The 27,114-nt window shown below is 41.9% G+C and overlaps 2 protein-coding genes and 4 long non-coding RNA genes across 8 annotated transcripts; 1 reads left to right on the forward strand and 5 right to left on the reverse strand.

Moving 5' to 3' along the window:
• Positions 1-1,058: 1,058 nt before the first annotated feature.
• LOC147155840 (uncharacterized) lies at positions 1,059-1,838 on the reverse strand. The gene is made up of 3 exons (XR_015092239.1): positions 1,788-1,838; positions 1,585-1,672; positions 1,059-1,500 (listed from the first exon to the last, which is right to left on the reverse strand). It is a non-coding gene; the product is annotated as an uncharacterized LOC147155840 (long non-coding RNA).
• A 2,911-nt stretch (positions 1,839-4,749) lies between these two features.
• On the reverse strand, positions 4,750-5,964 carry LOC147155841 (uncharacterized). Its single transcript, XR_015092215.1, has 3 exons — positions 5,275-5,964; positions 5,077-5,164; positions 4,750-4,992 (listed from the first exon to the last, which is right to left on the reverse strand). It is a non-coding gene; the product is annotated as an uncharacterized LOC147155841 (long non-coding RNA).
• Positions 5,965-8,162: 2,198 nt separating this feature from the next.
• LOC147155842 (uncharacterized) lies at positions 8,163-9,011 on the reverse strand. Its single transcript, XR_015091898.1, has 3 exons — positions 8,777-9,011; positions 8,579-8,666; positions 8,163-8,494 (listed from the first exon to the last, which is right to left on the reverse strand). It is a non-coding gene; the product is annotated as an uncharacterized LOC147155842 (long non-coding RNA).
• Positions 9,012-11,901: 2,890 nt separating this feature from the next.
• LOC147155843 (uncharacterized) lies at positions 11,902-12,619 on the reverse strand. The gene is made up of 3 exons (XR_015092238.1): positions 12,570-12,619; positions 12,369-12,456; positions 11,902-12,284 (listed from the first exon to the last, which is right to left on the reverse strand). It is a non-coding gene; the product is annotated as an uncharacterized LOC147155843 (long non-coding RNA).
• Positions 12,620-14,280: 1,661 nt separating this feature from the next.
• On the forward strand, positions 14,281-22,807 carry dync2i1 (dynein 2 intermediate chain 1). 3 transcript variants are annotated; one of them, XM_086066460.1, is made up of 23 exons: positions 14,281-14,405; positions 14,602-14,753; positions 15,066-15,424; positions 15,492-15,550; positions 15,622-15,774; positions 15,844-15,903; positions 16,978-17,022; positions 17,237-17,435; positions 17,496-17,604; positions 17,706-17,835; positions 17,917-18,028; positions 19,188-19,276; positions 19,405-19,534; positions 19,607-19,782; positions 19,854-20,016; positions 20,217-20,324; positions 20,399-20,460; positions 20,536-20,587; positions 21,280-21,340; positions 21,586-21,685; positions 21,753-21,884; positions 22,215-22,438; positions 22,529-22,807. In XM_086066460.1, exons 1-23 carry the CDS (start codon positions 14,391-14,393, stop codon positions 22,698-22,700), a joined length of 2,862 nt encoding a protein of 953 aa, XP_085922586.1. In that variant the 5' UTR covers positions 14,281-14,390; the 3' UTR covers positions 22,701-22,807. The 3 variants fall into 3 exon arrangements, with proteins under 3 accessions (XP_085922586.1, XP_085922587.1, XP_085922585.1); XM_086066461.1 differs by having other exon boundaries at positions 14,314-14,405; positions 14,610-14,753; XM_086066459.1 differs by lacking the exon at positions 14,281-14,405 and having other exon boundaries at positions 14,575-14,753.
• Positions 22,808-22,951: 144 nt separating this feature from the next.
• Positions 22,952-26,494, reverse strand: LOC147155845 (leucine-rich repeat-containing protein 14). The gene is made up of 3 exons (XM_086066462.1): positions 26,067-26,494; positions 24,849-25,616; positions 22,952-24,726 (listed from the first exon to the last, which is right to left on the reverse strand). The coding sequence occupies exons 1-3, from the start codon at positions 26,363-26,365 to the stop codon at positions 24,165-24,167; spliced, it is 1,629 nt and encodes a 542-aa protein (XP_085922588.1). The 5' UTR covers positions 26,366-26,494; the 3' UTR covers positions 22,952-24,164.
• Between the last annotated feature and the right edge of the window lie 620 nt (positions 26,495-27,114).

Genomic DNA, 27,114 nt, shown 5'->3' on the forward strand with positions numbered 1-27,114 from the left:
CTGAAACCACTTTCGAAAGAATTGTAAATTATCGAAACCCGTGTTTTGTTTTGTTTTGCCTTTGGCATAGGGATGGAAAACGAAAGGAAATAGAACTGTGATTGCTTGCACGAAGTTGAATGTATTTTTGAGTTTGTTTTTCTCGACCTCTTTTAGCATTGTTTTGTTTTGTATTGTTATAGCTTGCACAAATCGGCATTCCGGATATATATATATATATATATATATATATATATATATATATATATATATATATATATATATATATATATATTAACATTAACATTGTGGACGTAACGAGACAAATATAAACATAATAGCCTAATCATAAGTGCGCTCTGCTATCGATTAATAAGCCTGTCATCAAGTCTATAATAAGACCGCAATTGCGCTTTCTCGCCTGCAGAGAGCAGTGTTTTCCAGTTTTGCATGGGTAAAGACGCTGGTTTCCTCATAGTCTTTTTTTTTGGGGGGGGGGGTGTGGTATTTAAACTTTCCATAAAATTAAAATGACGGCGACTTTCTGACGTGTTTCACTGTCTACACTTTGCCATATTTCAAATGAGTCTAATTGCAAGTGTTACTACCCTTTCAGTTTTAGATAAGTGTTTTGTTTGTTTGCCTGTTTATTTTTATTCATGCACACACTTGTTGACTAAATTCCACGAATAAAAGGCAGTGAGGAAAAAAAAAACCTGTGCACAGCACAAATGTTAACTTCATGATCTACTGGGCGATTTTAAAATTAAGTTAATTGCAGATGTTCCTATCCTTTCTATGTCCAATAGTTTATTTTATATTCATGCTTCTTGTTTGATTTCATTCCATTTATAAAGAAGACTTTATTGTCATTGTACATTGCATGGCAACATTTTTGTTCACTGCACTCCAGCCCCTTGACACAAAACATTGAAGAGACAAATAGACACTTTATCAAAGCAATTTATTAAAACAACACAACAGAAAAGTAGAATGCTGTTAAATGTTCAAATTGTAGCAAGTTGCAGTGCTTTAAAATTTTATTTTATTTTAAGCCAGTACGGTTCAATTGTTTTTAAGTACAATATATTTGCACTTAATCATTTGGAAAGGTTTGCTTTCAATGAAGATGCTCCAGTGCATCTTTAATCAATTCGTGTGCTTCTTCCAGGCTTTCCACAATACTCAGTTTGCGTTGAGGGCGGCATGGGGGGCAATAAAATTGGAACCCTTGGTTGCCACGATAGCCACGATAGCCACGATAGCCACGATAGCCACGATAGCCAGGAGGTAGTGGAAATTCTTGGAGTGAATTGAAAAATCCTGCATCTGATGGCAATGGCTCTGCTTCGGCTGGTGGGGAGGGTTCGGCTGGTGGTGGCGATGGGTCGGATACGGGGACGTCTGGTGGTGGCGATGGGTCGGATACGGAATCGTCTTCGCCCTCATCATCAGTAGCCTGGAGGAGTCGTCTACCAGTGCCATCAACGCTGAGTTGTTGACTTTCCCCAGGAAGGGTCCCTTAATCGGTGAAGGGGTTTGATCAGTTACAGATACATGACGACAACGAGCTCCAGATGGAAATATTTGGTTCTGATTACTTACCAAGAAGTAGGAGTGCAAAAACCAAAGTTTTAAACATCATTATGATGCCTCTCCGTTCTCTGATGTCACGAAGCAAATGTGATATTTCCTGTCAAAATGATGAGAAGAGAACAGAAAAACATTTTAAAGGGGAATTCAGCTTATTTCTCAATTTTTTATTTATTTTTTGTCATTATTATTATTATTATATAGAAAGTACTCGCCACGCTCAGTCAAGTCTGCTGTCAAGAACCTGAATGGAGCTCGAATGGAGTCTGCGCTGGTGTTGGTCCTCCACCAACACTTTATATTGCATCCCAGCCTGTCGTGATCATCATAAAAGAATGTGACCCGAACTTACGTCCAACCCTCGTTGAGGCGAGGACTTAATTATTTAAATGCCAAGACAAGTGAATGACCTTTCGCAAATCACGCCCAAACCACTCCCAAAAACGCCAAGGTCCGGGTGAAGTGAATTTGGTGGCTTCTCTTTGCCACGGAAACAAAATGGTGTTGAGAGTTTCTCACCATTTGAATTTCACACTCTTCCCCAAAACTGTTGCTGCCTTTTTTTTCCCACCCTGTTTTGTTTATTTTTATTTTTAAGTCAAACCCTCGTTGAGGCGAGGACTTAATTATTTAAATGTCAAGACAAGTGTATGACGTTTCGCAAATCACGCCCAAACCACTCCCCAAAACGTCAAGATCCGTCAAGCTCCTCTCTCCGTTCCATTAAATCCATTGTAAAATCCATCCACAAAACTTTTGTCAGCTTCAGTAAAACTAGACCAAACATAGTTCCAACAAGCTGTGGACGTCCAACAAGTAAAATAGTGAAGTAATGTGCCCGTTGTGTAAATCACACATGAGGACTAAAGGGTGTGTGTCACGTGACAGATTAGCAGAGACAAGATTTTACAAAATCATATCATTTTTGTTCATGAACTAAAATGTCCTTAGATTTTAGTCCACTTTTTATTAAGCGAAGTACATTTTCGTCTCATCTTTATTAGTCGACGAAAATGCATACTGATTTAGTCCTAGTTATTGTTTACTAGTAAAGGTTTTAGTCCAGTCTAGTCCAGTTTTAGACTGGTGAAAAATTATTTTTGTTTAGTTTTTGTTGACGAAATTAACACGAGTGGAAAGTGACAGTGACGCGTTTTACTTGGTATCTGTGAGCTGCGCATGCGCAGGAACGGAGGTGGCAGGCGACGACGACTCTGAAATCCACTTTAAAAGACCGCAATTGCGCTTTCTCGACTGCAGGGTGCACTGTTTAACAGTTTTGCATGGGTAAAGACGCTGGTTTCCTCATTGTCTACAGTTGGGGGGATTAATTTATTTAAACTTGCTTCCAATTCCATAAAATCAGGATGGCGTAAAGTTTCTGACGTGTTTCACACTCTATGCTTTCAAATGAGGCCCATTTTGAAATATCAGATTGGCAAAAATTGGAATCAATTACATTTAAAATGTCCAACATAGCCATTTTGACTGCAGAGGCGACACTCACTTTGGGTGAAGTGAATTTGGTGGCTTCTCTTTGCCACGGAAGCAAAATGGTGTTGAGAGTTTCTCACCATTTGAATTTCACACTCTTCCCCGAAGCTGTTGCTGCCTTTTTTTTCCCACCCTGTTTTGTTTATTTTTACCTGAAAAATTAACTAAGTGCAGTAATGAAGTACCGGTACTTGTAAGTCCAACCCTCATTGAGGTGAGGCCTTAATTATTTCATTGTCGCTGAAAATGTCACAGAAACTGTCACAGGCAGACATTTTGTCAATTGAAGTTGTTCTTGCCGTCTGTAATTGATCAATTAAGTGATTAACATCAAACAAATGTGCAGCGTGACAAGTGGCCACCATCTTTGCAAAATTCTCTAAAAAAGGAAGAAAAGAAAAAGAAATAGCCAGCCTACTGGGGTGAGCGCCGTTTACGCCGGTGAGTGTAACATGCCACCGGCCGACCGAAATGTCGACCGCGGTGTTTGGATGCATCAGGAAACGGACAGCTGTATCTGCCCAGAAAGGTGTGCAAATGCACATTGGTGTGTGGCGCTCAAAGTTGTCATTCCTCTCCCTCCTCACAACACTTTGGGTACACCAACAAGGATCTCTCCTGATCCTTACCAATGCCTTCATCGTTTGGACCTTTCAAATCTTAAGAGACTGTTTATCTGTTACACATTCCACACATGAAAACAAAATAAATCAGGCATTTAGCTGTTCTAATTGTAATGCGTTTCGTGTGCTCAGACTGAGTCACAACAGTACTCAATTTTCGGTTGCATGACCCATCGAGGATCAAGTCCTTCATGGGGTCGGGGCAAGACCCAAGGAAAAAAAATACCTCGAAGACAGCGTGAAAGCGCAATTGGAACGATAGTATCGTATATTGTCGGAGCTTGAAATGAGTTGTCAGATTAGGCTAATTGCGGGTATTGTCACCCTTTCTCTTCCAGGTGAGTTGTTTGTTTGCATGTGTGTTTTGATAGATTGAGAATCAGTCAGGTTGCTTTTTGGTTGATTACGTTCCAAGAAGACAAAAGTAGTTCTGTGTGAGTTCTCAAAATAGGCTAATTGCAAGTGTTACTACCCTTTCTGTCTTAAGTCTTGTTTTGTTTGCCAGTCTGTTTCTTTTTATTCATGTTCTTGGTTGACGACATTCCATGAAAAAAGACAGTGAGGGAAAAAAAAAACTGGGAACGACATGGATGTTGACTTCTGGGCGGTTCTAAAAATAAGTTAAGTACAGGTATTTTTATCCTTTCAATGTTTGTTTATTTTTATTCATGCCTACTTCCATGTTTTTTTTTTGTTTTTTTTACTTCCATGTCAAGTCAAGTCGCTTCTTGTTTGATTTCATTCAGTTTACAAAGAAAGACTTTTATGTCATTCATTATACATTGCAAAGTCAAATTTTGTTCCTTAAGTACCTTGACACAAAACTTTGAAAAGACAAATAAACAATATAAGCAAGTTATTAAAGCAACACAACAAAGAAGAAGAATCAAACTGTAGCAAGTTTGCAGTGGTTTCATTTTTATTTTTAAGCCAATACAGTACGTTGAAGTACATACAATTGCTGTCAACTTTTAAGTACAATATATTTGCACTTAATCATTTGGAAAGGTTTGCTTTCAATGAAGATGCTCCAGTGCATCTTTAATCAGTTCGTGTGCTTCTTCCAGACTTTCCACAATACTCAGTTTGCGTCGAGGGCGGCATGGGGGGCAATAATATGGGAACGCTTGGAAGCCATGAAAGCCAGGGGGGGGTGGTGGGAATTGTAGAAATCCATTGGGCACTGAGTCTGCTCCGGGTAATGGGGGAATTGGGGTGTCTGGTGATTCTGTGGTGGTTTCAGTGACTTGGAGGAGTCGTCTACCACCGTTGCTGAGTTGTTGACTTCCCCCAGGAAGGGTCCCTTAATCGGTGAAGGGGTTTGATCAGTTACAGATACATGACGACAACGAGCTCCAGATGGAAATATTTGCTTCAGATTACTTACCAAGAAGTAGGAGTGCAAAAACTAAAGTTTTAAACATCATTATGATGCCTCTCCGTTCTTTGATGTCACGAAGCAAATGTGATATTTCCTGTCAAAATGATGAGAAGAGAACAGAAAAACATTTTAAAGGAGAATTCACCTTATTTCTCAATTTCATTTTTTTGTCATTATTATTATTATTATATAAAAAGTACTCACCACGCTCAGTCAAGTCTGCTGTCAAGAACCTGAATGGAGCTCGAATGGAGTCTGCGCTGGTGTTGGTCCTCCACCAACACTTTATATTGCATCCCAGCCTGTCGTGATCATCATAAAAGAATGTGACCCGAACTTACGTCCAACCCTCGTTGAGGCGAGGACTTAATTATTTAAATGTCAAGACAAGTGAATGACGTTTCGCAAATCACTCCCAAACCACTCCCCAAAACGTCAAGATCCGTCAAGCTCCTCTCTCTGTTCCATTAAAATCCATTGTAAAATCCATCCACAAAACTTGTGTCAGCTTCAGTAAAACTAGACCAAACATGAGCAAAATAGTGAAGTGATGTGTCCGTTGTGTAAATCAGTCATGAGGACTCCACAAAGTGGAGCGATGTCTTCAATGGATTACACAATGTGGACGGCCTCACTCCCAGCCAAATGTCCCCAAAACAAGCATCCCTACGTTTGCTCCAAGGTAAGACTAGTGGACTGATGGAGCAGCATCAAGGGCAACTGGGTGCCTTAGTATACTTCATCATGGTCACACAAGAGTCAGGTATCAAACCCACAACCACTAGTTTGGGGGACCACCACGTTACCGCTGATCCATGCCATCTTACCACAAGCTTAAACAAACTTAATACAAATTAGTTTTGAGAGCAAAATATACTTCCTGTCTGTCCCATGTGTTTGTGCATGTTCCACTCGTTAGCTAGCTAGCAAGCTAGCTACAGCTATGAAAGGGTGTGTGTCACATGACAGATTAGCAGAGACAAGATTTTACAAAATCATATCATTTTTAATCATGAACTAAAATGTCCTTAGATTTTAATCCACTTTTTATTAAGTGAAGTACATTTTCGTCTCATCTTTATTAGTCGACGAAAATACATACTGATTTAGTCCTAGTTATTGTTTATTAGTAAAGGTTTTAGTCCAGTCTCGTGACGCGTTTTACTTGGTATCTGTGAGCTGCGCATGCGCAGGAACGGAGGTGGCAGGCGACGACGACTCTGAAATCCACTTTAAAAGACCGCAATTGCGCTTTCTCGACTGCAGGGAGCACTGTTTTCCAGTTTTGCATGGGTAAAGACGCTGGTTTCCTCATTGTCTACAGTTGGGGGGATTAATTTATTTAAACTTGCTTCTATTTCCATAACATCAGGATGGCGTAAAGTTTCTGACGTGTTTCACACTCTATGCTTTCAAATGAGACCCATTTTGAAAAATCATATTGGCAAAAATTGGAATCAATTACATTTAAAATGTCCAACATAGCCATTTTGACTGCAGAGGCGACACTCACTTTGGGTGAAGTGAATTTGGTGGCTTCTCTTTGCCACGGAAACAAAATGGTGTTGAGAGTGTCTCACCATTTGAATTTCACACTCTTCCCCGAAACTGTTGCTGCCTTTTTTTTCCCACCCTGTTTTGTTTATTTTTACCTGAAAAATTAACTAAGTGCAGTAATGATGTACCGGTACTTGTAAGTCCAACCCTCATTGAGGTGAGGCCTTAATTATTTCATTGTCGCTGAAAATGTCACAGAAACTGTCACAGGCAGACATTTTGTCATATGAAGTTGTTTTTGCCGCCTGTAATTGATCAATTAAGTGATTAACATCAAACAAATGTGCAGCGTGACAAGTGGCCACCATCTTTGCAAAATTCTCTAAAAAAGGAAGAAAAGAAAAAGAAATAGCCAGCCTACTGGGGTGAGCGGCGTTTACGCCGGTGAGTGTAACATGCCACCGGCCGACCGAAATGTCGACCGCGGTGTTTGGATGCATCAGGAAACGGACAGCTGTATCTGCCCAGAAAGGTGTGCAAATGCACATTGGTGTGTGGCGCTCAAAGTTGTCATTCCTCTCCCTCCTCACAACACTTTGGGTACACCAACAAGGATCTCTCCTGATCCTTACCAATGCCTTCATCGTTTGGACCTTTCAAATCTTAAGAGACTGTTTATCTGTTACACATTCCACACATGAAAACAAAATAAATCAGGCATTTAGCTGTTCTAATTGTAATGCGTTTCGTGTGCTCAGACTGAGTCACAACAGTACTCAATTTTCGGTTGCATGACCCATCGAGGATCAAGTCCTTCATGGGGTCGGGGCAAGACCCAAGGAAAAAAAATACCTCGAAGACAGCGTGAAAGCGCAATTGGAACGATAGTATCGCATATTGTCGGAGCTTGAAATGAGTTGTCAGATTAGGCTAATTGCGGGTATTGTCACCCTTTCTCTTTCAGGTGAGTTGTTTGTTTGCATGTGTGTTTTGATAGATTGAGAATCAGTCAGGTTGCTTTTTGGTTGATTACGTTCCAAGAAGACAAAAGTAGTTCTGTGTGAGTTCTCAAAATAGGCTAATTGCAAGTGTTACGACCCTTTCTGTCTTAAGTTTTGTTTTGTTTGCCAGTCTGTTTCTTTTTATTCATGTTCTTGGTTGACGACATTCCATGAAAAAAGACAGTGAGGGAAAAATAAAACTGGGAACGATATGGATGTTGACTTCTGGGCGGTTCTAAAAATAAGTTAAGTACAGGTATTTTTATCCTTTCAATGTTTGTTTATTTTTATTCATGCCTACTTCTATGTTTTTTTGTTTTTTTTTACTTCCATGTCAAGTCAAGTCGCTTCTTGTTTGATTTTATTCAGTTTACAAAGAAAGACTTTATTGTCATTCATTATACATTGCATAGTCAAATTTTGTTCCTTAAGTCCCTTGACACAAAACTTTGAAAAGACAAATAAACAATATAAGCAAGTTATTAAAGCAACACAACAAAGAAGAAGAATCAAACTGTAGCAAGTTTGCAGTGGTTTCATTTTTATTTTTAAGCCAATACAGTACGTTGAAGTACATACAATTGCTGTCAACTTTTAAGTACAATATATTTACACTTAATCATTTGGAAAGGTTTGCTTTCAATGAAGATGCTCCGGTGCATCTTTAATCAATTCGTGTGCTTCTTCCAGACTTTCCACAATACTCAGTTTGCGTCGAGGGCGGCATGAGGAGCAATAACGATGGAACCCTTGGTTGCCATGAAAGCCAGGGGGGGCTGGTGTGTGTTGTAGAAATCCATTGGGCACTGAGTCTGCTCCGGCGAATGGGGGAATTGGGGTGTCTGGTGATTCTGTGGTGGTTTCAGTGACTTGGAGGAGTCGTCTACCACCGTTGCTGAGTTGTTGACTTCCCCCAGGAAGGGTCCCTTAATCGGTGAAGGGGTTTGATCAGTTACAGATACATGACGACAACGAGCTCCAGATGGAAATATTTGCTTCAGATTACTTACCAAGAAGTAGGAGTGCAAAAACTAAAGTTTTAAACATCATTATGATGCCTCTCCGTTCTTTGATGTCACGAAGCAAATGTGATATTTCCTGTCAAAATGATGAGAAGAGAACAGAAAAACATTTTAAAGGAGAATTCACCTTATTTCTCAATTTCATTTTTTTGTCATTATTATTATTATTATATAAAAAGTACTCACCACGCTCAGTCAAGTCTGCTGTCAAGAACCTGAATGGAGCTCGAATGGAGTCTGCGCTGGTGTTGGTCCTCCACCAACACTTTATATTGCATCCCAGCCTGTCGTGATCATCATAAAAGAATGTGACCCGAACTTACGTCCAACCCTCGTTGAGGCGAGGACTTAATTATTTAAATGTCAAGACAAGTGAATGACCTTTCGCAAATCACGCCCAAACCACTCCCAAAAACGCCAAGGTCCGGGTGAAGTGAATTTGGTGGCTTCTCTTTGCCACGGAAACAAAATGGTGTTGAGAGTTTCTCACCATTTGAATTTCACACTCTTCCCCGAAACTGTTGCTGCCTTTTTTTTCCCACCCTGTTTTGTTTATTTTTACCTGAAAAATTAACTAAGTGCAGTAATGATGTACCGGTACTTGTAAGTCCAACCCTCATTGAGGCGAGGACTTAATTATTTAAATGTCAAGACAAGTGTATGACGTTTCGCAAATCACTCCCAAACCACTCCCAAAAACGCCAAGGTCCGTCAAACTCCTCTCTCCGTTCCATTAAAGTCCATTGTAAAATGCATCCACAAAACTTTTGTCAGCTTCAGTAAAACTAGACCAAACATAGTTCCAACAAGCTGTGGACGTCCAACAAGTAAAATAGTGAAGTAATGTGCCCATTGTGTAAATCACACATGAGGACTCCACAAAGTGGAGCGATGTCTTCAATGGATTACACAATGTGGACGGCCTCACTCCCAGCCAAATGTCCCCAAAACAAGCATCCCTACGTTTGCTCCAAGGTAAGACTAGTGGACTGATGGAGCAGCATCAAGGGCAACTTCATCATGGTCACACAAGAGTCAGGTATCAAACCCACAACCACTAGTTTGGGGGACCACCACGTTACCGCTGATCCATGCCATCTTACCACAAGCTTAAACATACTTAATACAAATTAGTTTTGAGAGCAAAATATACTTCCTGTCTGCCCAATGTGTTTGTGCATGTTCCACTCGTTAGCTAGCTAGAAAGCTAGCTACAGATATGAAAGGGTGTGTGTCACATGACAGATTAGCAGAGACAAGATTTTACAAAATCATATCATTTTTGTTCATGAACTAAAATGTCCTTAGATTTTAGTCCACTTTTTATTAAGTGAAGTACATTTTCGTCTCATCTTTATTAGTCGACGAAAATACATACTGATTTAGTCCTAGTTATTGTTTATTAGTAAAGGTTTTAGTCCAGTCTCGTGACGCGTTTTACTTGGTATCTGTGAGCTGCGCATGCGCAGGAACGGAGGTGGCAGGCGACGACGACTCTGAAATCCACTTTAAAAGACCGCAATTGCGCTTTCTCGACTGCAGGGAGCACTGTTTTCCAGTTTTGCATGGGTAAAGACGCTGGTTTCCTCATTGTCTACAATTGGGGGGATTAACTTATTTAAATTTGCTTCTATTTCCATAACATCAGGATGGCGTAAAGTTTCTGACGTGTTTCACACTCTATGCTTTCAAATGAGACCCATTTTGAAAAATCAGATTGGCAAAAATTGGAATCAATTACATTTAAAATGTCCAACATAGCCATTTTGACTGCAGAGGCGACACAAACTTTGGGTGAAGTGAATTTGGTGGCTTCTCTTTGCCACGGAAGCAAAATGGTGTTGAGAGTTTCTCACCATTTGAATTTCACACTCTTCCCCGAAACTGTTGCTGCCTTTTTTTTCCCACCCTGTTTTGTTTATTTTTACCTGAAAAATTAACTAAGTGCAGTAATGAAGTACCGGTACTTGTAAGTCCAACCCTCATTGAGGTGAGGCCTTAATTATTTCATTGTCGCTGAAAATGTCACAGAAACTGTCACAGGCAGACATTTTGTCAATTGAAGTTGTTCTTGCCGTCTGTAATTGATCAATTAAGTGATTAACATCAAACAAATGTGCAGCGTGACAAGTGGCCACCATCTTTGCAAAATTCTCTAAAAAAGGAAGAAAAGAAAAAGAAATAGCCAGCCTACTGGGGTGAGCGCCGTTTACGCCGGTGAGTGTAACATGCCACCGGCCGACCGAAATGTCGACCGCGGTGTTTGGATGCATCAGGAAACGGACAGCTGTATCTGCCCAGAAAGGTGTGCAAATGCACATTGGTGTGTGGCGCTCAAAGTTGTCATTCCTCTCCCTCCTCACAACACTTTGGGTACACCAACAAGGATCTCTCCTGATCCTTACCAATGCCTTCATCGTTTGGACCTTTCAAATCTTAAGAGACTGTTTATCTGTTACACATTCCACACATGAAAACAAAATAAATCAGGCATTTAGCTGTTCTAATTGTAATGCGTTTCGTGTGCTCAGACTGAGTCACAACAGTACTCAATTTTCGGTTGCATGACCCATCGAGGATCAAGTCCTTCATGGGGTCGGGGCAAGACCCAAGGAAAAAAAATACCTCGAAGACAGCGTGAAAGCGCAATTGGAACGATAGTATCGTATATTGTCGGAGCTTGAAATGAGTTGTCAGATTAGGCTAATTGCGGGTATTGTCACCCTTTCTCTTCCAGGTGAGTTGTTTGTTTGCATGTGTGTTTTGATAGATTGAGAATCAGTCAGGTTGCTTTTTGGTTGATTACGTTCCAAGAAGACAAAAGTAGTTCTGTGTGAGTTCTCAAAATAGGCTAATTGCAAGTGTTACTACCCTTTCTGTCTTAAGTTTTGTTTTGTTTGCCAGTCTGTTTCTTTTTATTCATGTTCTTGGTTGACTACATTCCATGAAAAAAGACAGTGAGGGAAAAAAAAAACTGGGAACGACATGGATGTTGACTTCTGGGCGGTTCTAAAAATAAGTTAAGTACAGGTATTTTTATCCTTTCAATGTTTGTTTATTTTTATTCATGCCTACTTCCATGTTTTTTTTTTTTCTTCCATGTCAAGTCAAGTCGCTTCTTGTTTGATTTCATTCAGTTTACAAAGAAAGACTTTTATGTCATTCATTATACATTGCAAAGTCAAATTTTGTTCCTTAAGTACCTTGACACAAAACTTTGAAAAGACAAATAAACAATATAAGCAAGTTATTAAAGCAACACAACAAAGAAGAAGAATCAAACTGTAGCAAGTTTGCAGTGGTTTCATTTTTATTTTTAAGCCAATACAGTACGTTGAAGTACATACAATTGCTGTCAACTTTTAAGTACAATATATTTGCGCTTAATCATTTGGAAAGGTTTGCTTTCAATGAAGATGCTCCAGTGCATCTTTAATCAATTCGTGTGCTTCTTCCAGGCTTTCCACAATACTCAGTTTGCGTTGAGGGCGGCATGGGGGGCAATAATATGGGAACGCTTGGAAGCCATGAAAGCCAGGGGGGGGTGGTGGGAATTGTAGAAATCCATTGGGCCCTGAGTCTGCTCCGGCGAATGGGGGAATTGGGGTGTCTGGTGATTCTGTGGTGGTTTCAGTGACTTGGAGGAGTCGTCTACCACCGTTGCTGAGTTGTTGACTTCCCCCAGGAAGGGTCCCTTAATCGGTGAAGGGGTTTGATCAGTTACAGATACATGACGACAACGAGCTCCAGATGGAAATATTTGCTTCAGATTACTTACCAAGAAGTAGGAGTGCAAAAACTAAAGTTTTGATCATCATTATGATGCCTCTCCGTTCTCTGATGTCACGAAGCAAATGTGATATTTCCTGTCAAAATGATGAGAAGAGAACAGAAAAACATTTTAAAGGAGAATTCAGCTTATTTCTCAATTTCATTTTTTTGTCATTATTATTATTATTATTATATAAAAAGTACTCACCACGCTCAGTCAAGTCTGCTGTCAAGAACCTGAATGGAGCTCGAATGGAGTCTGCGTCGGTGTTGGTCCTCCGCCAACACTTTATATTGCATCCCAGCCTGTCGTGATCATCATAAAAGAATGTGACCCGAACTTACGTCCAACCCTCGTTGAGGCGAGGACTTAATTATTTAAATGTCAAGACAAGTGTATGACGTTTCTCAAATCACTCCCAAACCACTCCCCAAAACGTCAAGATCCGTCAAGCTCCTCTCTCCGTTCCATTAAAATCCATTGTAAAATCCATCCACAAAACTTTTGTCAGCTTCAGTAAAACTAGACCAAACATAGCTCCAACAAGCTGTGGACGTCCAACAAGTAAAATAGTGAAGTAATGTGCCCGTTGTGTAAATCACACATGAGGACTCCACAAAGTGGAGCGATGTCTTCAATGGATTACACAGCATCACCCCCAGTCCCCAAAACAGCATTACTTTGCTCCAAGGTAAGACTATAATGGACATCAAAGTTATACTTACGATTATTTAATATGGTATATTATCAAGATAGTATTATCTTCAACCATTCATCACCTAATTTGGTGAGCGCTTTTGCATTTTCGACCCTTCATTCTTGTCCCGTATGCTACCCGTGTCTATGTTTTGCAGGACTGCAGCAAAAATAAAACAAAGCAAAAAACACTTGCAGTTAGCGTGGGAAAATGCACTGATGGCAAATAAAGAAAGGAAAGTGTACTTTAAAGCCTATTGCGTGAGCTCTCAAATTATACTAATGTCAAGTGTTATTAACTTACTACCCTTTTCCTTCTTATGTAATTGTTTGTTTGCAGGTGTGTTTATTTGTATTCATCCATGGCCTCAGTCAGGTCACTTGTTAGTTCAATTACATTCCATAAAGAAAAGACAGTGGGGTTGGGGTGGTTAAAAAACAAAAACCTGGGGACAGGAACCTGCCAATCATAGGAGGCGCAGGGCCTCGCCCAGCCAGTTTGATTCCCCTTTCAGTCACGAGTGGCACCAACCAATGGCATACAATAATAGCATCTATTTAAAAGTGCCCTTTTATATTAGTTTGTTGAGTCACTTGTCATGCAGCATGTTTTTTTTTAAATAGTTATGCATCAACATAACTTGCAAGTGGATCCTGTCTCTGTAGTCTTTAGCTCAGCTTGTGAGTAAGTGTAGTGAAAAGGTCAAACAAGGAGAAGTGAAATATTGACATAACAAAATAAAGCGGTGCCATAAAATGTCCGTTCATCACATACGACTAACCCCCAAGCCCATTACTTACGGCTCAAATTTAAACTAATAAACAACATCATCTCACGGTCTTTTGATAGAATCGCATCTCAATCGAATTAATACTGCAGACTGTTTTTCTTTCCTTCCCTTGTACAATTTCAAGCTATTTACTAATCACTGGACTTGGACAGCTTTACTTTTATTACAAATAAAAAATGGGGGAAGTATGATAGTAAAATTATTATACTCAGATAGAGCATTAAACCGCCAGAACGGTATTAGACAATGTGTTTAACGTTGTGGACATATCGAGACAAATAAAAACCTAATAGTCATCATATATATATTTTTTTCTAATCAAAATAGGGAAGCAATCCACAACGATGTACCTATGGATTGAGGTGTGCACTCTGCTATCGATTAACAAACCTGTCGTCAAGTGAAAAGTGACGCGTTGTCCTTGGTTTCAGACAACTGCGCATGCGCAGGAACAGGGGTGAAAAGCCAATTTCTCGTCATGGAGGCGTCCTAGCAAACATGTAAGCTTTCCTGAGCTGCTTTTCCGAACACCGACGGCAGCATGCACCACGAAAAGGTATCAAATTTATATTTGACTTTTTAATTTGAAAATATTTTTCGTTTGGCGGGTTAGTAAGATCATTCCTAGCGTCAGTAAATTGACGTTGTCGTGCAGTTTTCCCACAAACCTCTCGCTCGTTTTAAGCGTATTATACAACCACATTGCCTTCTAATGTGTGACTTCAATGGTCGCCCGGTGTGTGTTTTCTGAGAAAATAAGCATGGAAGACACCTGGACTGCTGCCGAGCTGAAAAGACTACTTTCCAGAAGGAAGGAACCGGAGCACGACAGAAAGCCGCACCGCGGAGGGGAATCCACGGAGAGACGTCGCAGCAGGGACTCCCGAGGGGACAGAGACCAGAGGTCGCTAAATACTGTACTCAAACTTTATTCTTCATATGAATAAATGAGTTTTTGCTCTCAATTACTTACTATACCCATTGACTTTGACTCCGCTTTTTTTTTTGTCATGTCACCATTGTCGGAGGTTGAAAATAGTAACAAACATGTATTGTCAAAATAAGGAATAGAAAGTACATACGTGAACTGTACATGTTTTAAAATGTTGGGAGTAAAAGTCAAGTCATCCCAAAAATAAATGCTCATGTACAGATACCTGAAAAGTATACCTGCGTGCAGAATGAATGTTACTACGTTACTTCTCATCACTGGCAGAAACTCTCACAGTGAGAGACGGGACTCGTACGCAGAGGAGAGAAGGGGTGACCGAGACAGGAGGTCGGAGCGAGACAGGCCTGAGGACACGAGCAGGCGTGCGCGTGACTCCAGAGAGGACAGAGACAAGCGGGATAAAGTGAGGCCGAGGGAGGGACATGAAGAGGATGAGGACAGACATAAGAGAAAGGAGGACAAGGAAAGACGGAGGGAGGAACGAGATAAGGAGCGACAAAGAGAGGAACGGGATAAAGAAAGACGGCGGGAAGAACGGGACAGGAGGAGACACGAAGAGAGGAGCGACGACCAAGACAGACGAGAGAGGCACGAGAACAGAAAGCATTCAAGAGAGGACAGAGGTAGATCTTTCTGAACCCGTACATTTCAATCACTTTTCTAGCAATCCAACATTTTGCATTCCCATAGAGCAATACCGAAAACAAAAAGAAGAACGAGAAAGGAGACACAGAGAGCATGGATATCATGTAAGCATTTCAAGTGTCACAAATAGACAATTTTACCTGTGCTAGTTTGATTATTCCTCGTTGTCCGTCAGGATGAAAAGCCGAGGCGAGAAGAGAGAACCGAGGAAGAGAGAGCCGAGAGGGAACGGCGGAAAGAGAGTCGGCGTAGAGAGGACGCCGAGAGACATCACAGCAGGGAATCCAAACCGAATCACAGCCGTGAGACTACGATGAAAAAAGCTGAGGTTAGTGGCTCACTCATCTGTACGGTACTGACACCTAAACACATGACGTTGTTTGTCTTTTTGATCCAGGAGGACGTGATGCATTCAGGGAGCGTGGCGGCTAAAGATGCTGGAGACACGCAAGGCCCAGTAAGATTCCAACTCAGGTTACTTATGGAAAATTTACTATTGTTCATTTTTCACCTGCTATTAATGATAACCACGATCTTGCACAGTGGAAATGAACAAGTCAAGTTTATTCATATAGACCATAATTAAAAAACTGAATTTACACACCCGCAATTGACAAATACTAACCCCGCCGGAGGGCAAGAAAAAAAAAAAACGTCATCAGGGGAAAAAATAAAAAAATCTTGAGAAGGGTTTAGGGCTGCTCGATTATGAAGAAAATATTAATCACGTTTAATTCGGTAATAATTGAAATCATGATTAGGACAATCATTTGTTTTTTGGTACAAAGCAAGAAAATGTTTATACGTAAAAAGACAAACAATATATTAGACACATTAAAAATATATATTTGAAACACTATAATTATGTTAGTTCTTTTTGAAACAAAAATATTTATTAAATTAGTCATTTTAAAATAAACGTAAAAAATATAAAGACCAACAAATAATAATTTAGACAAATAAAAAAAAAAATCTTTGAAACACTATAATTATGCAAGTTCCTGTTAAATTAGTCATTTTAAAATAAAAAAGGTGCAAATATATAAATTTAAACAACTTAAAATTTGTATTAATAATATTTTTGTTTACGGTTATGCAGATTTTTATTTATTTATTGTGGAGTGTAATAATTGAAATTATAATTGAATTTCGATTAATTGCACAGCCCGAGAAGGGGTCGCAAATATGGCAATCTCCCTTCCAGGATGAGCAGGCTGCAATGGATGGCGAGTGGGCAAAAATTTACACAATGTACGTACGATGTGCAAATGTACGTTGCTATACAATGTGTCTACAATAGTACAGGAGTCCATTTAATGAGATGAAGCACTGCAAGAAGACGGCATCAGAGAAGTGGATCCTCCTCCAAACTCAATAACTTGAAATAAACTTAAAACTGCTGGGCCAAAAGTAACCCAAACTGATTGAAGTAACAAAGACATTTTTTAGTACGTAGAATTACGGTAGTTAGATTGCTTGTATTTTTGTAAACTTTTTTTTTTCTCTCTCTCTTCTTTTTGGTCACGTGCAGGTCGCCAAGGATGATGCTTCACATGAGTACGAGGATGACTTTGAGGTAACATAAACATGGCCGCACTTGCATATCATAGTGTTGTGTCTTTTACTTCATTCATTTTCTATGTGTCATTTGTTATGCTTGCATGCCCTAATTGGTTTGCTTGACAAGAAAGCGGTAAGGATTTTTTATTTTTTTTTAAAGCTCATTTGTACAATGTGTTTGCCTGGATTTGTCGCACCCTTCACTCGGGTGCGATTTGTCATTTCGGCAGGATTACGAAGAGGATTTTGAGGAACTGGACGAGGATGACAAGGGCACGGAGGAAGAGGCGGGGAATCTGGAGCTGGGCGAGGACGTTAAAGCCATCCAGAAAGCCATGGGGGAAGAGAATGAACGTGTCCGAGCGTCTTTTTCTGCTCTCGGCAAAGAGGAAGAAGAAGAGGAGGAGGAAAAGCCGGAATCGTCCAGAGGTAGTTCTGACGAGTATAAAATCAGTCCATGTGGAATAATAACGCATCTTTCACTATCAGTGAACAGATCAGACGGGAAGGACAGTAGAAGCTCCCAGCGAGGAAAATTTATCGACTTTGTGGCGGCCAAGCAGCGAGAAGTCAGCAAGAAAGTTGCCATGAAACAAAAGTAAACAATCAATATCAACCTTGATGTTAACCCGAAATATCCTCACAGATTTTTGAACAGCCAAACAATTTTACACCCTCAATTTTGCATCTTGGTAACAGGAAGCGCAGTGCAGAGCTACTTCGCTTAATTGATCTGGATTTCTCCACCACGTTTTCCCTTCTGGATCTTCCTCCCGTCAGTGAATATGACATGTACATTAGGAACTTCGGAGCGGCAAACACAAAGCAGGCCAGTTTGTGCGACACTTTTACCCCGATCACGTTCTCTCTTGCCGTGTTCTTGGCTAATTACGAGGACTCCTTCCGCCAGGCTTACGTCCAGTGCAACGAGGAAAACGCGGACAGAGACGTCCAGACCGAGGAGGTGGACTTGAGTGACAAGTGGACGCAGCATCCCGCGGAACACAGCGGCGCCTGTGGCGGTAAGAAACAAACATCAGCAACAATCGACATTTTACAACTTCAGCATTATGCCACAGGGTAAACATCTGTCAATAGCAACAAACTGACAATACTGTATTTAAAGGGATACATGACTCCATTGAGATGTTTTTTCAGCCATAAAAAGTTCATATTTTGTCTAGAATGAATTTGATAACTTCATTTTTTCTCTTGTACAATTTAAAAACTAATTCTTCCACTTGCTGTCGACTGAAGATGACATCACCTGTGGTGAGGAAGTAGGTGACGACCAATCATGGTTCACCTGTTTTCTGGGTTTGATCAGCAAACTCGATGATTGGTCGCTACCTACTTCCTCGTGCTGCATTTGAGGATGGTCTAAAGTAAACAACCAAAATGGTGGATAGTGATAAATTGTTTTTTACTTTGGTCCTCAAAACTCGCATTCTCGCAATTTTGCTCCATTTATTGTTTTGATCTTATTTCATAAACATTCCATACAATCCAGTAGTTCACTGTATAATTTCATGCAGGGAGATAGCGGCATGCTGTCACGTACGTTGTGTTATGTTGAATATTTATGAATGTAGAAAGCTATCTAGTTTTATACTCGAGCAAACTGTGTTTTACCGTTCACGATCTGTGTCCAAAGGGGTCACCATTGTAGAGTGACGTCACATTGTAGCCGTTGGTGAAGTCAGGGTCCTTTTTTTTTTCTTCCTGACTTTGCAAGTGTGATTTCCGAGTTCAAGGGGGCGTTGCCGTGTACACTTCCTGGTTTGAACTCTGAAAAGTCTGACTTCCGACTATCCTCGAATGCAGCATCAGCACAGGTTATGTCATCTTCAGTAGACAGCAAGTGTAAAAAATAATTTTTAAAGGTATTAATTATACATAAAAAATAACAAAATATTAAATTTTTACTGCTGACAATGGCTCAATGAGTCAAGTATCCTTTTTAAAAAAGCCATTGTAACATTAGACAATTTGAACGTTTTGTTAAGTGATTTTGTCACCTGCCGCTAGAGGGAGCCAGTGTAGCAATAGTGGTACTCTTAGACCACTGATCTACTCATAGGAGTAAAAGGCAGTAGAATGCAGTGAAACAAACAATACATGCTAATATAGCAACTAACATGCGAAAGTGTAACATTAACGTCTTGCCTTTTTGTCCCGCAGATCCAAACCGGTCACATGAAACTCGAAACATGAGCGGAATGAACTTTGATTCGAGGCGTCTGACCACTTTCCTGCGTGCCGCCTCACAGGTGAATTTTCTTTATTTGTTTGGGAAGTATATTTTGTCTCTGAGTCGGCTGTTATCGTTATTACACTCTTTTTAAATTTTTTTATTTATAACCTGAAAAACTACTTAGTAATGAAGTACTGATGACAGGTGATGGCGGTGCTGCTGGAGGAGGATCACGCCGAGAGGAGCACCTTCCAGGGCCGCACGACACAAACGGACGCTCTGTTGTTCAGTGACGGAAGCCTGCAGCTCAACACCGACTTGCCCTTTCTCCGCGGTGCGCATGTGCCATCACGTTGGCTCTTATTTACTGCATACATTCAACAAAACTAATTTTGGTTGAATCCAGGTCGCACCATCAGCCAGGTGCTTTTCTCTCAGGCGCAGAGGCACACGCTCCTGTCGGTCCACAAGCCCCGAGCTTCACCCGATGCTGCCGTACAGCATCACGGCTGCGCTGTCATCTGCGTCTGGAACATGTGGGAGCCATCCAGACCGCGGAAGATCCTACTTTGCGAATCAGAGGTGCTTGTTGTGGATTATATCTAGTTCATTTGAGATGACCAAGGCTGAAACTCCTGCCGATCCTCTCTCAGGTGCAGTGCTGCTGTTTCAGCCCGGGAAAGGCCACATTGGTGTTCGCCGGCACGTCCGTCGGCTCCGTGGCGCTGTGGGACCTACGAGAGCCGGACGGTAACCACGAGCGCCTGAAGGTGGGCGACGACGAGTGGACCTTCAGACGGCCTACCTTCTCCACTGGTACGTCACATTTGGCCTGGAGTTTGCAAACCCAGGAAATGGTTAAATTGCATGTAAAATGGCAGCTTCAAATCAAAATGGCCGTCCTCCAAAGGATTGTTATCATGATACATACACATGCCTAGCAATTTAGAAATTATTAAGAACAGAAGGGACTCCTGTTTGTGTGTGTGTGTGTGTGTGTGTGTGTGTGTGTGTAGATGCAGTACCCTCAGCCCATTTCTCGCCTGTGACGTCCATGGAGGTTGTTCCCACCAATGCGACTGGGATGCCAGGGTCAGAGGTGGCCTTTTTAGCATCTGAAGAAGGTGAGAATCCCGTCCGCAGGGCTTAAAAAAAAAAGTGTCCTAAAGACAACAATCCAATCTCTCCTAATATCCAGAGTTGTTGGGATTATCCTTCCAGTTGGCCTCTCTGGACGAGAGCGGGCTTTTGAATCTTTGGGTAGGTTTTCATTTGTTTTCAAGGGGGAGAGGTTTCAGGCAAATCCTTATCGGTTGTTCTGTTTGTGGCCTGTAGGTGGTCGTGCAACTCCCAAAAGCCAACGAGGCAGGCTCACAGGCAGATCTAGGTAAGTTATTTTCTCTCTCTCTATGAACTTGTAGTTTTCACCAGAGCTACACATGTGACATTCACATTTGAAGTGCAAATTAGCGGCCATTTTGCCACTTGTTGTCGAGTGAAAATGACTCAGGTCTCAGGTAACAACCAATCACAGCTCAGTTTTAGAAAACAGGTGACCTGTAACAACCAATTACAGCTCATCTTAGAAAACAGGTGAGCTGTGATTGGTCATTGCCCGTGCCCTGAAGTTTCTGAACTGGGATGTCATCTTCAGGCGACAGCAAGTGGCAAAATGGCCGCCCCCTGAGATGGATATGAACGGCTGGATTTTGCTGCATAACTCATATTCCACAAATGTAACATTAATCAAAATGTCATGTTTAGACTAGTGAGGTCACATATAACATATTATTGTCATGAAATATTTCAGGTTGACTTCCCTTTTAAAATCAGCAAAACTCAGTATTTTTTTTATTTTAGACATTAACTCATTACAAGATAAAACAAAATCTCTCTCGGTCGGGCCCTAATGTGAACTTCTGTTTACCTATTTGCATACACAAATCATGTAAATGTCAGTCTGAGAGGGGAAAGAATGTGCAGAAGTCTGAACCTCGGGACCTCACAGCTATCTGGGGTCATGAACGTACTGTATTGTGCTCGTATTTCTCACACGTGCATGCACATGTGGTTTTGCAGGTCTGTGGCCGGGTGGCAAAGTGAAGCTGCTCCACAGCTCTGCCTGCGTGACGGCCGAGGGGTGAGCTATGATAAACAGCGTGCGATGATCGTTTGTCAGCGCCAGGCGAGCGCTTTTAGAATAAGTCATAAAGCGGCACACAGATGCCAATATGGAGTCGGGTGGGAGGTGGGGGGGTTACACGATCTTGTTTGTTATGCTGTTGATTTTTGTCGCCTTAACATTTGATGGACACTTATCTGCATACGAGTGTCGAGTGTTTTGGAGGGGAATCTTATAACCCCCTGACCTTGTCGACCTCGCAGGATGTCGCCGCCGCTTGCGGACAAAACGGGACCGCCGCAGTCACTTCATCTAAAATTTCTCCCCACTGACCCCAGTCATTTCTTCATCGGCACCAATTTGGTGAGCATGAGTCAAAATACAGAATGAAAAGTCAAACCGGCTTTAAAATGACACGTTTGCACTCAAGGGTCTGGTTAGTCACTTCACCACTCAGGGTTTGAAGGCCCTGCCCAAGTGCTACAGCTCGTGGAAGTTGGCCAGCCGACTTGTTGATGTCAGCGCCATCCACTTTTCTCCTTTCAGGCCGCACTTGTTTTTGGTGAGCGACAACCGATTGAAAACGCATACATCTATGCATTTCCTACACTACACACACAAAAAAAAAAAATGAGACTTGAATTGCTGCTAAATGTGCATCAACAAAGGATTTGTTTAAATTATATGTAGAATTTTGAATGGAAAAAAAATGAATTAATTTTGGAACGCGACAAAAACCAAAGTTTTATGAATACTTCACAGATGCGCTCTGTCATGTTAAGTGACTGTAAACACATATCTGTCCGTTTTAGATACATGATTTGATATGACAGATATGCATCACATTCATTAATCTATTCATGTTTTTAACATTACCGTGGTCGCGTACCAGGTGGGCTGCGGTGACGGGAGCATGCGGTTACACGAGGTCAGCCGCGACAAACCGGTGGACGAGTGGACGGACAGCACGGCCGGCGAGGCGGTGGTCTCGCTGCAGTGGAGCCAGACCAGGCCGGCCGTCTTTTGCGTGTTGGACGCCGCATCGCACCTTCACATTTGGGACCTGCTGAAGAGCGACACGGCACCTGTGGTCACCGAGCGACTGGACGCAGACAGGTGATTTTGACACGAGTGTTTTGTGTCCATATAGTCCAAAGATTTTCACCAAACTGAACGGACGTTTACTGTATTATTTTACTTTCTCAGACTGACGGCCATGGCTGCGTTTGGAGATCCGGGACAACAAAACTCGTACTCAGGAATAGCAATAGCACACGAGTCAGGTAAACTAGAAATGCACTATTTCACAAGGGAGTTCACCATCCAAAGTTGTGACGAAGAAAAAACATTAGAAGGAAAGATTGTCGAATCCTTTTGAAGCATTTATGATCCTCATAGATTGTGTACATTTGGCCACTTGTGTATTTTTTTTGTGCATAGTGTATAGTTGCATATGTAAATATAAACTTTTACTCTGTTTACCAATATCATCAAATTTGAGCATTTGTTGCTTTGTCTTAGAGGAAGTGTATGTGAAGTCATTTTTACTATTATCGCCGTACTGCAAAGGTGCCGTCAATGACGTGCAGTACATATAGAAACTAGCTTACCTATTGACACGCATTATAATAGTGTTACATAATACTTTATTCAAGAGAGGTCGTATATCTGTACATGTGAAATACCACGCAAGCAAACCCCGGGGTCAAATTGACACCTCTGAAGACTGCAACATGCTCCAGTCTTCCCGCTCGCGACACTTTTTATAAGTAATCGGATGGGTTTGCGGGATCAACTTTCCAGCAATACAAGTGTGGAAAGGTTACGAGTAGTTTAGATACCGTAAAATGGCCGTTTAAGTGGACTGGGTATGTGTATGTGGATTGGTGTATAATGATACCGGCAAAGCCTTGGGGCAAAAATTTGGTGTCAATTCGACTTGGGTCAACTTTTTTCCCAGCCCTAATGGAAATGTGTAATCATTAGAGCTGTCAAACGATTACATTTTTTAATTAGATTAATCACATCTTAGAATTTTGATAAATCACGAGAAATCGCTTAAAAGGCTTTTTTTTTATCAACATTTTTCCCCCGCCAAATATAAAGAGCACCTGTTATATATTATTTTTTTTCAACATTTAATGTTATGAGGACGTCTTCAAAAAAATGTTATCCACTGCACACTCTCATCCTCCTCTTTATCTAATTAGTTAATTACTTGCATAATTTAAAATGGGAAGAAATGCCAATAGTTAGACATAAACAAATATTCTGAATGTCATACGCAAACATTTATTAAATGTTTTACTTTGTTGCCGAAACACAACCTTTGCGCTACCTTTAACAGAACCATCCGCTGTCAGCTCAAGGATAATCTGCAGTCAAATTTAATAGTGTGATTAATCTGCGTTATTACATGATTAATGCGATAATTTTTCCGTGATTAGTTAACGCTTTAACTTTGACAGCACTAGTAATCATGTAAATACACTTTTTCCCAGTATGTTTACAACATGAAAGATGACATCACTGTTGAATAAAAAGAGTACATTTAGTAAATAATAATAATAATAAAAAGAAATCACAGCAGACTGTAATTGTTGATATTTATATTGTAAAGTGACAAGGAGAAAAAAATGGTTTCCTTAAAATCCACCTTTTGACACAGACTATAGCAATTTAGTGCATGGGACACAAAATGAGTTGGGAAGTGCACGTTTGGTTATTTCAGAAATTACGCAAGAAAACATGAATATATTGTACACAAATAAAACAATAAAGTTACAATGTGTTCATGTTAAATATAAAAATGTATGAAAAGAGTGCCGTGCATTATGGTCCATCACTCTACTGAGTCTTTATCATAATTGAGCAGGTCGCAAGTCAGCACAATGTCCGAGCGTCCGCAGTCCTTCAGCACTTTATTGAGGAGGCTGCCGGTGAGGTCCGTGGACTCGTTCAGAGGCCAGTATAGGAGCTGAGAGCTGGACGGCAGCTCGGGGAGTCCCGGCTGGTAGTCCTCCAGGGGGTTAGGGTAGAGCAGCTGCCGCATGGAGGGCAATCTCGCCGCCGTCCTCACCGCCTTCACCAGCCCGGCGGTGGACAGCGGGTTGTAGGCGAGGGCCAGGCTCCGGAGGGACGAGCAGCAGTCCAGGGAAGGCAGCAACGAGCCCAGCAGGTCGTCGCTGAACCCGCAGCCGCTCAGCGACAGGTGGAGCAGGCTGCCGGACGCTTGCGACAGGAGGCGGCGCATGGAGGGAAGCGAGTCGGCGTCGAATCGGTTCTGGCTCAGGTCCAGCTGCTGCAGGGAGGAGGCGTGCGGGCTGCACGACAGGTACGACAGATCGGCCGCGCTAAGGCTCAAGCAAGGCACCTCCAGCACCTCCAGGGGCTGAGATAGGGAACTGGAACAGGACGTTGAAAAGTATTACAAAACTGTGTTTCTTCAAATAATTACCTCTACTCTAATGGATGCCATGCAAAACACAAAACAGGCCATCGAGCGTATTTTAAACAAATGTCATACCTGAGCAGCACACAAATTTGTCCCGGCAAATGCAGCGCCTCGAGGCTGAGACGTCGCAGTCCCCGCAGCTGCGCCAAACCCTGGGAGAGGTCTCGGAGCGCCTCCTCCTGCTCCGGCTGGTCCCGGCGAAGGTCCAAGTTGCAATAGCGCAGGCAGAGAGAGCTCAAGTCGGGGAAGGCGGCGAGCCGAGGCAGCAGCTGTGCCAGGCCCGCTACGCCCAGGTTGCTGAAGCGCACGTCCACGCCCAGCAGGCCCCGATGTGGCAGGAAGTCCAGTAAGGTCCCGATGCTGGACACGGAGAGCTCCTCCGCGCGTAGGTATCTGCACTGCAGCTCCAGGGGTCCCGCCCCGCTCAGGGCCACGTACACACGCTTCCAAGAGCGGGCGTTGACAAAAATGTCCGCCCTGACCTGCAACGGCACGCGACTGTCCTTCCCATCTCCTTCCATTCCTGAGCTCTCTCCCCTCTTCTCAGTCTCCATCCTCCTCTTTACCCCCTTCATCAAATCCATTTCCCCTAAAACCCCCGCGGACCCTTCCCTCAGGTCGCTCTTGTTGCCAGATGCCTCCTTGACCCTCTTGCGCTCTCCCCTCTCTCGTTTTACACCCTTGTCTCGCTTCAGCGCCCAGACCCGCTTCCGTTCTCTGGTTAGGGCCTGGACTACCATAGTGCACAGCGCTATGGTCAGGGACCAGCCCCCGATAGAGTCCACCGTCTGACCCTCATCCCCTTGCAGCCCGCAGAGGTCCAGGACTCGCAGCGCACATCTAGTTGTAAGAAATTAAAATTTAAAAAAACAAATGTAACTTACAAAAAAACATCTACTAATTATTACACACGCTGTCACTTGGAAAAAGAAAATGTTCCCACCCTCTATCACGCGCCCATCCCATATGACATCACAACTCTGCCTTTGTATTTAATTTAGTTTATTTGCTTAATGTGTCTTTTCATCTTTCCAAAAGGTGTCATATGTATTGTTTTTGGATGGACGTATTATATGGTATATCAAAAACACAATTAAAACCGTTGTTACTGTTACCGTTCATTAAAGAAAACATGTATCAATTATCTTTACTTTCAAAATATTTTAAATATTCCATCCGTACCGCAAATGTAGTATCCATTCTCTAAAGTAACCAATTATCCTCACTTTCAAAATATGTTACATATTCCATCCACACATTTTATGTGCCGCTTAACGTTCGATAACCAACCTCTGATCGAAGAGTCCCCTAACGAAGGCGAGCAGCAGAGCTTGCACGCAGATCCGACAAGGGGGCCGCTGCCCTCGCTTCTTGCACCCGCCGACGCGCAACAGTCGCTCGGGCCACTTCTGCACCAGCTTCCGCACCGCCAGCGGTCTGCATCCGTCGAACGAGGCCTCCAGTAGCGGGCCGTACAGCTCGCGGGGCACCCAGCGCAGCCAGAGGGGCGACGAGCTGTGGTTGCTCACAACCTCTTTCGCGCACAGGCTAAACAGGGAAAGCGGCATCATTGGTAAGACATCAGGCATTGTCAAAAAAAAATTTTTTAATCCAAGATTATTAACAGCACGTTAACATTCACGATCGGGATGCTAATCTTTGATTCTCCATGTTAGCGACCGAATGAGGAAGCTGCAGCATCTGTTTACACTTTTACACTGTCGCATTCTTGTGACGTAAAACGCATGAGCCAGACGTAACTTCAAACACCGAGCGCATTGCTCTGTTTCTCTTCGTGTTTTTTGGATTTTTTTTTCAACCTTGATACGATTTCTTATTTTATAATATTCAAGTTAACCACCGTTGTTTCAACTGGGGAACAATCATTTAAAATAAATTTTGGAAAAACAACGGTTTTACTACCGAGTGTACACTTTTTGCCAACATAGATCAAGACAGGGACACGCCCCTCGCCCCCGACTTTAAATGTCACCACTTTGGCAAGCTGGTGGACATCAAGTACATCTTACATCGCTCTGATTTTACTCTTGCATATGCATATTTCATTTATTCTCAAATGACAGACGCTGACGAAACTTCCCGGATAGGCCTAATGTCCAAAAAGTGCAATGGCTGGATGATAACAGAAATTATTTTTAATCTTGCTCTGAAAGGAAATGTAAAGACTTCATATTTGAAAATATTTAAATTAAAAAATATATATTCTGAAATGCAGATTTTGATCAATCCTCACTGAGATCCAAGCATGTTCTAATCTAGTGGTTACTACTGCGCATCCTAAAAACAAAAAAAGTATGAAAAGAGAACGTAACGACGT

The sequence above is a fragment of the Leptonotus elevatus genome, chromosome 21 (genome assembly GCF_054856555.1).
Source record: "Leptonotus elevatus isolate MCC_2025b chromosome 21, RoL_Lele_1.0, whole genome shotgun sequence".
Taxonomy (NCBI): Eukaryota; Metazoa; Chordata; class Actinopteri; order Syngnathiformes; family Syngnathidae; genus Leptonotus; species Leptonotus elevatus.

What these genes read in the sequence shown, in the direction of transcription:
- dync2i1 (XM_086066459.1), top strand. Translation starts at nt 14,575, where the DNA reads ATGGTCGCCCGGTGTGTGTTTTCTGAGAAAATAAGCATGGAAGACACC. An exon ending in TCAGGCCGCACTTGTTTTTG is followed by an intron (nt 21,885 to 22,214) that starts GTGAGCGACAAC and finishes GTCGCGTACCAG; the next exon opens with GTGGGCTGCGGTGACGGGAG. An exon ending in GAGCGACTGGACGCAGACAG is followed by an intron (nt 22,439 to 22,528) that starts GTGATTTTGACA and finishes TTACTTTCTCAG; the next exon opens with ACTGACGGCCATGGCTGCGT.
- LOC147155845 (XM_086066462.1), bottom strand. Translation starts at nt 26,365, where the DNA reads ATGCCTGATGTCTTACCAATGATGCCGCTTTCCCTGTTTAGCCTGTGC. An exon ending in AGGGGACTCTTCGATCAGAG is followed by an intron (nt 25,617 to 26,066) that starts GTTGGTTATCGA and finishes TCTTACAACTAG; the next exon opens with ATGTGCGCTGCGAGTCCTGG. An exon ending in CAAATTTGTGTGCTGCTCAG is followed by an intron (nt 24,727 to 24,848) that starts GTATGACATTTG and finishes GTCCTGTTCCAG; the next exon opens with TTCCCTATCTCAGCCCCTGG.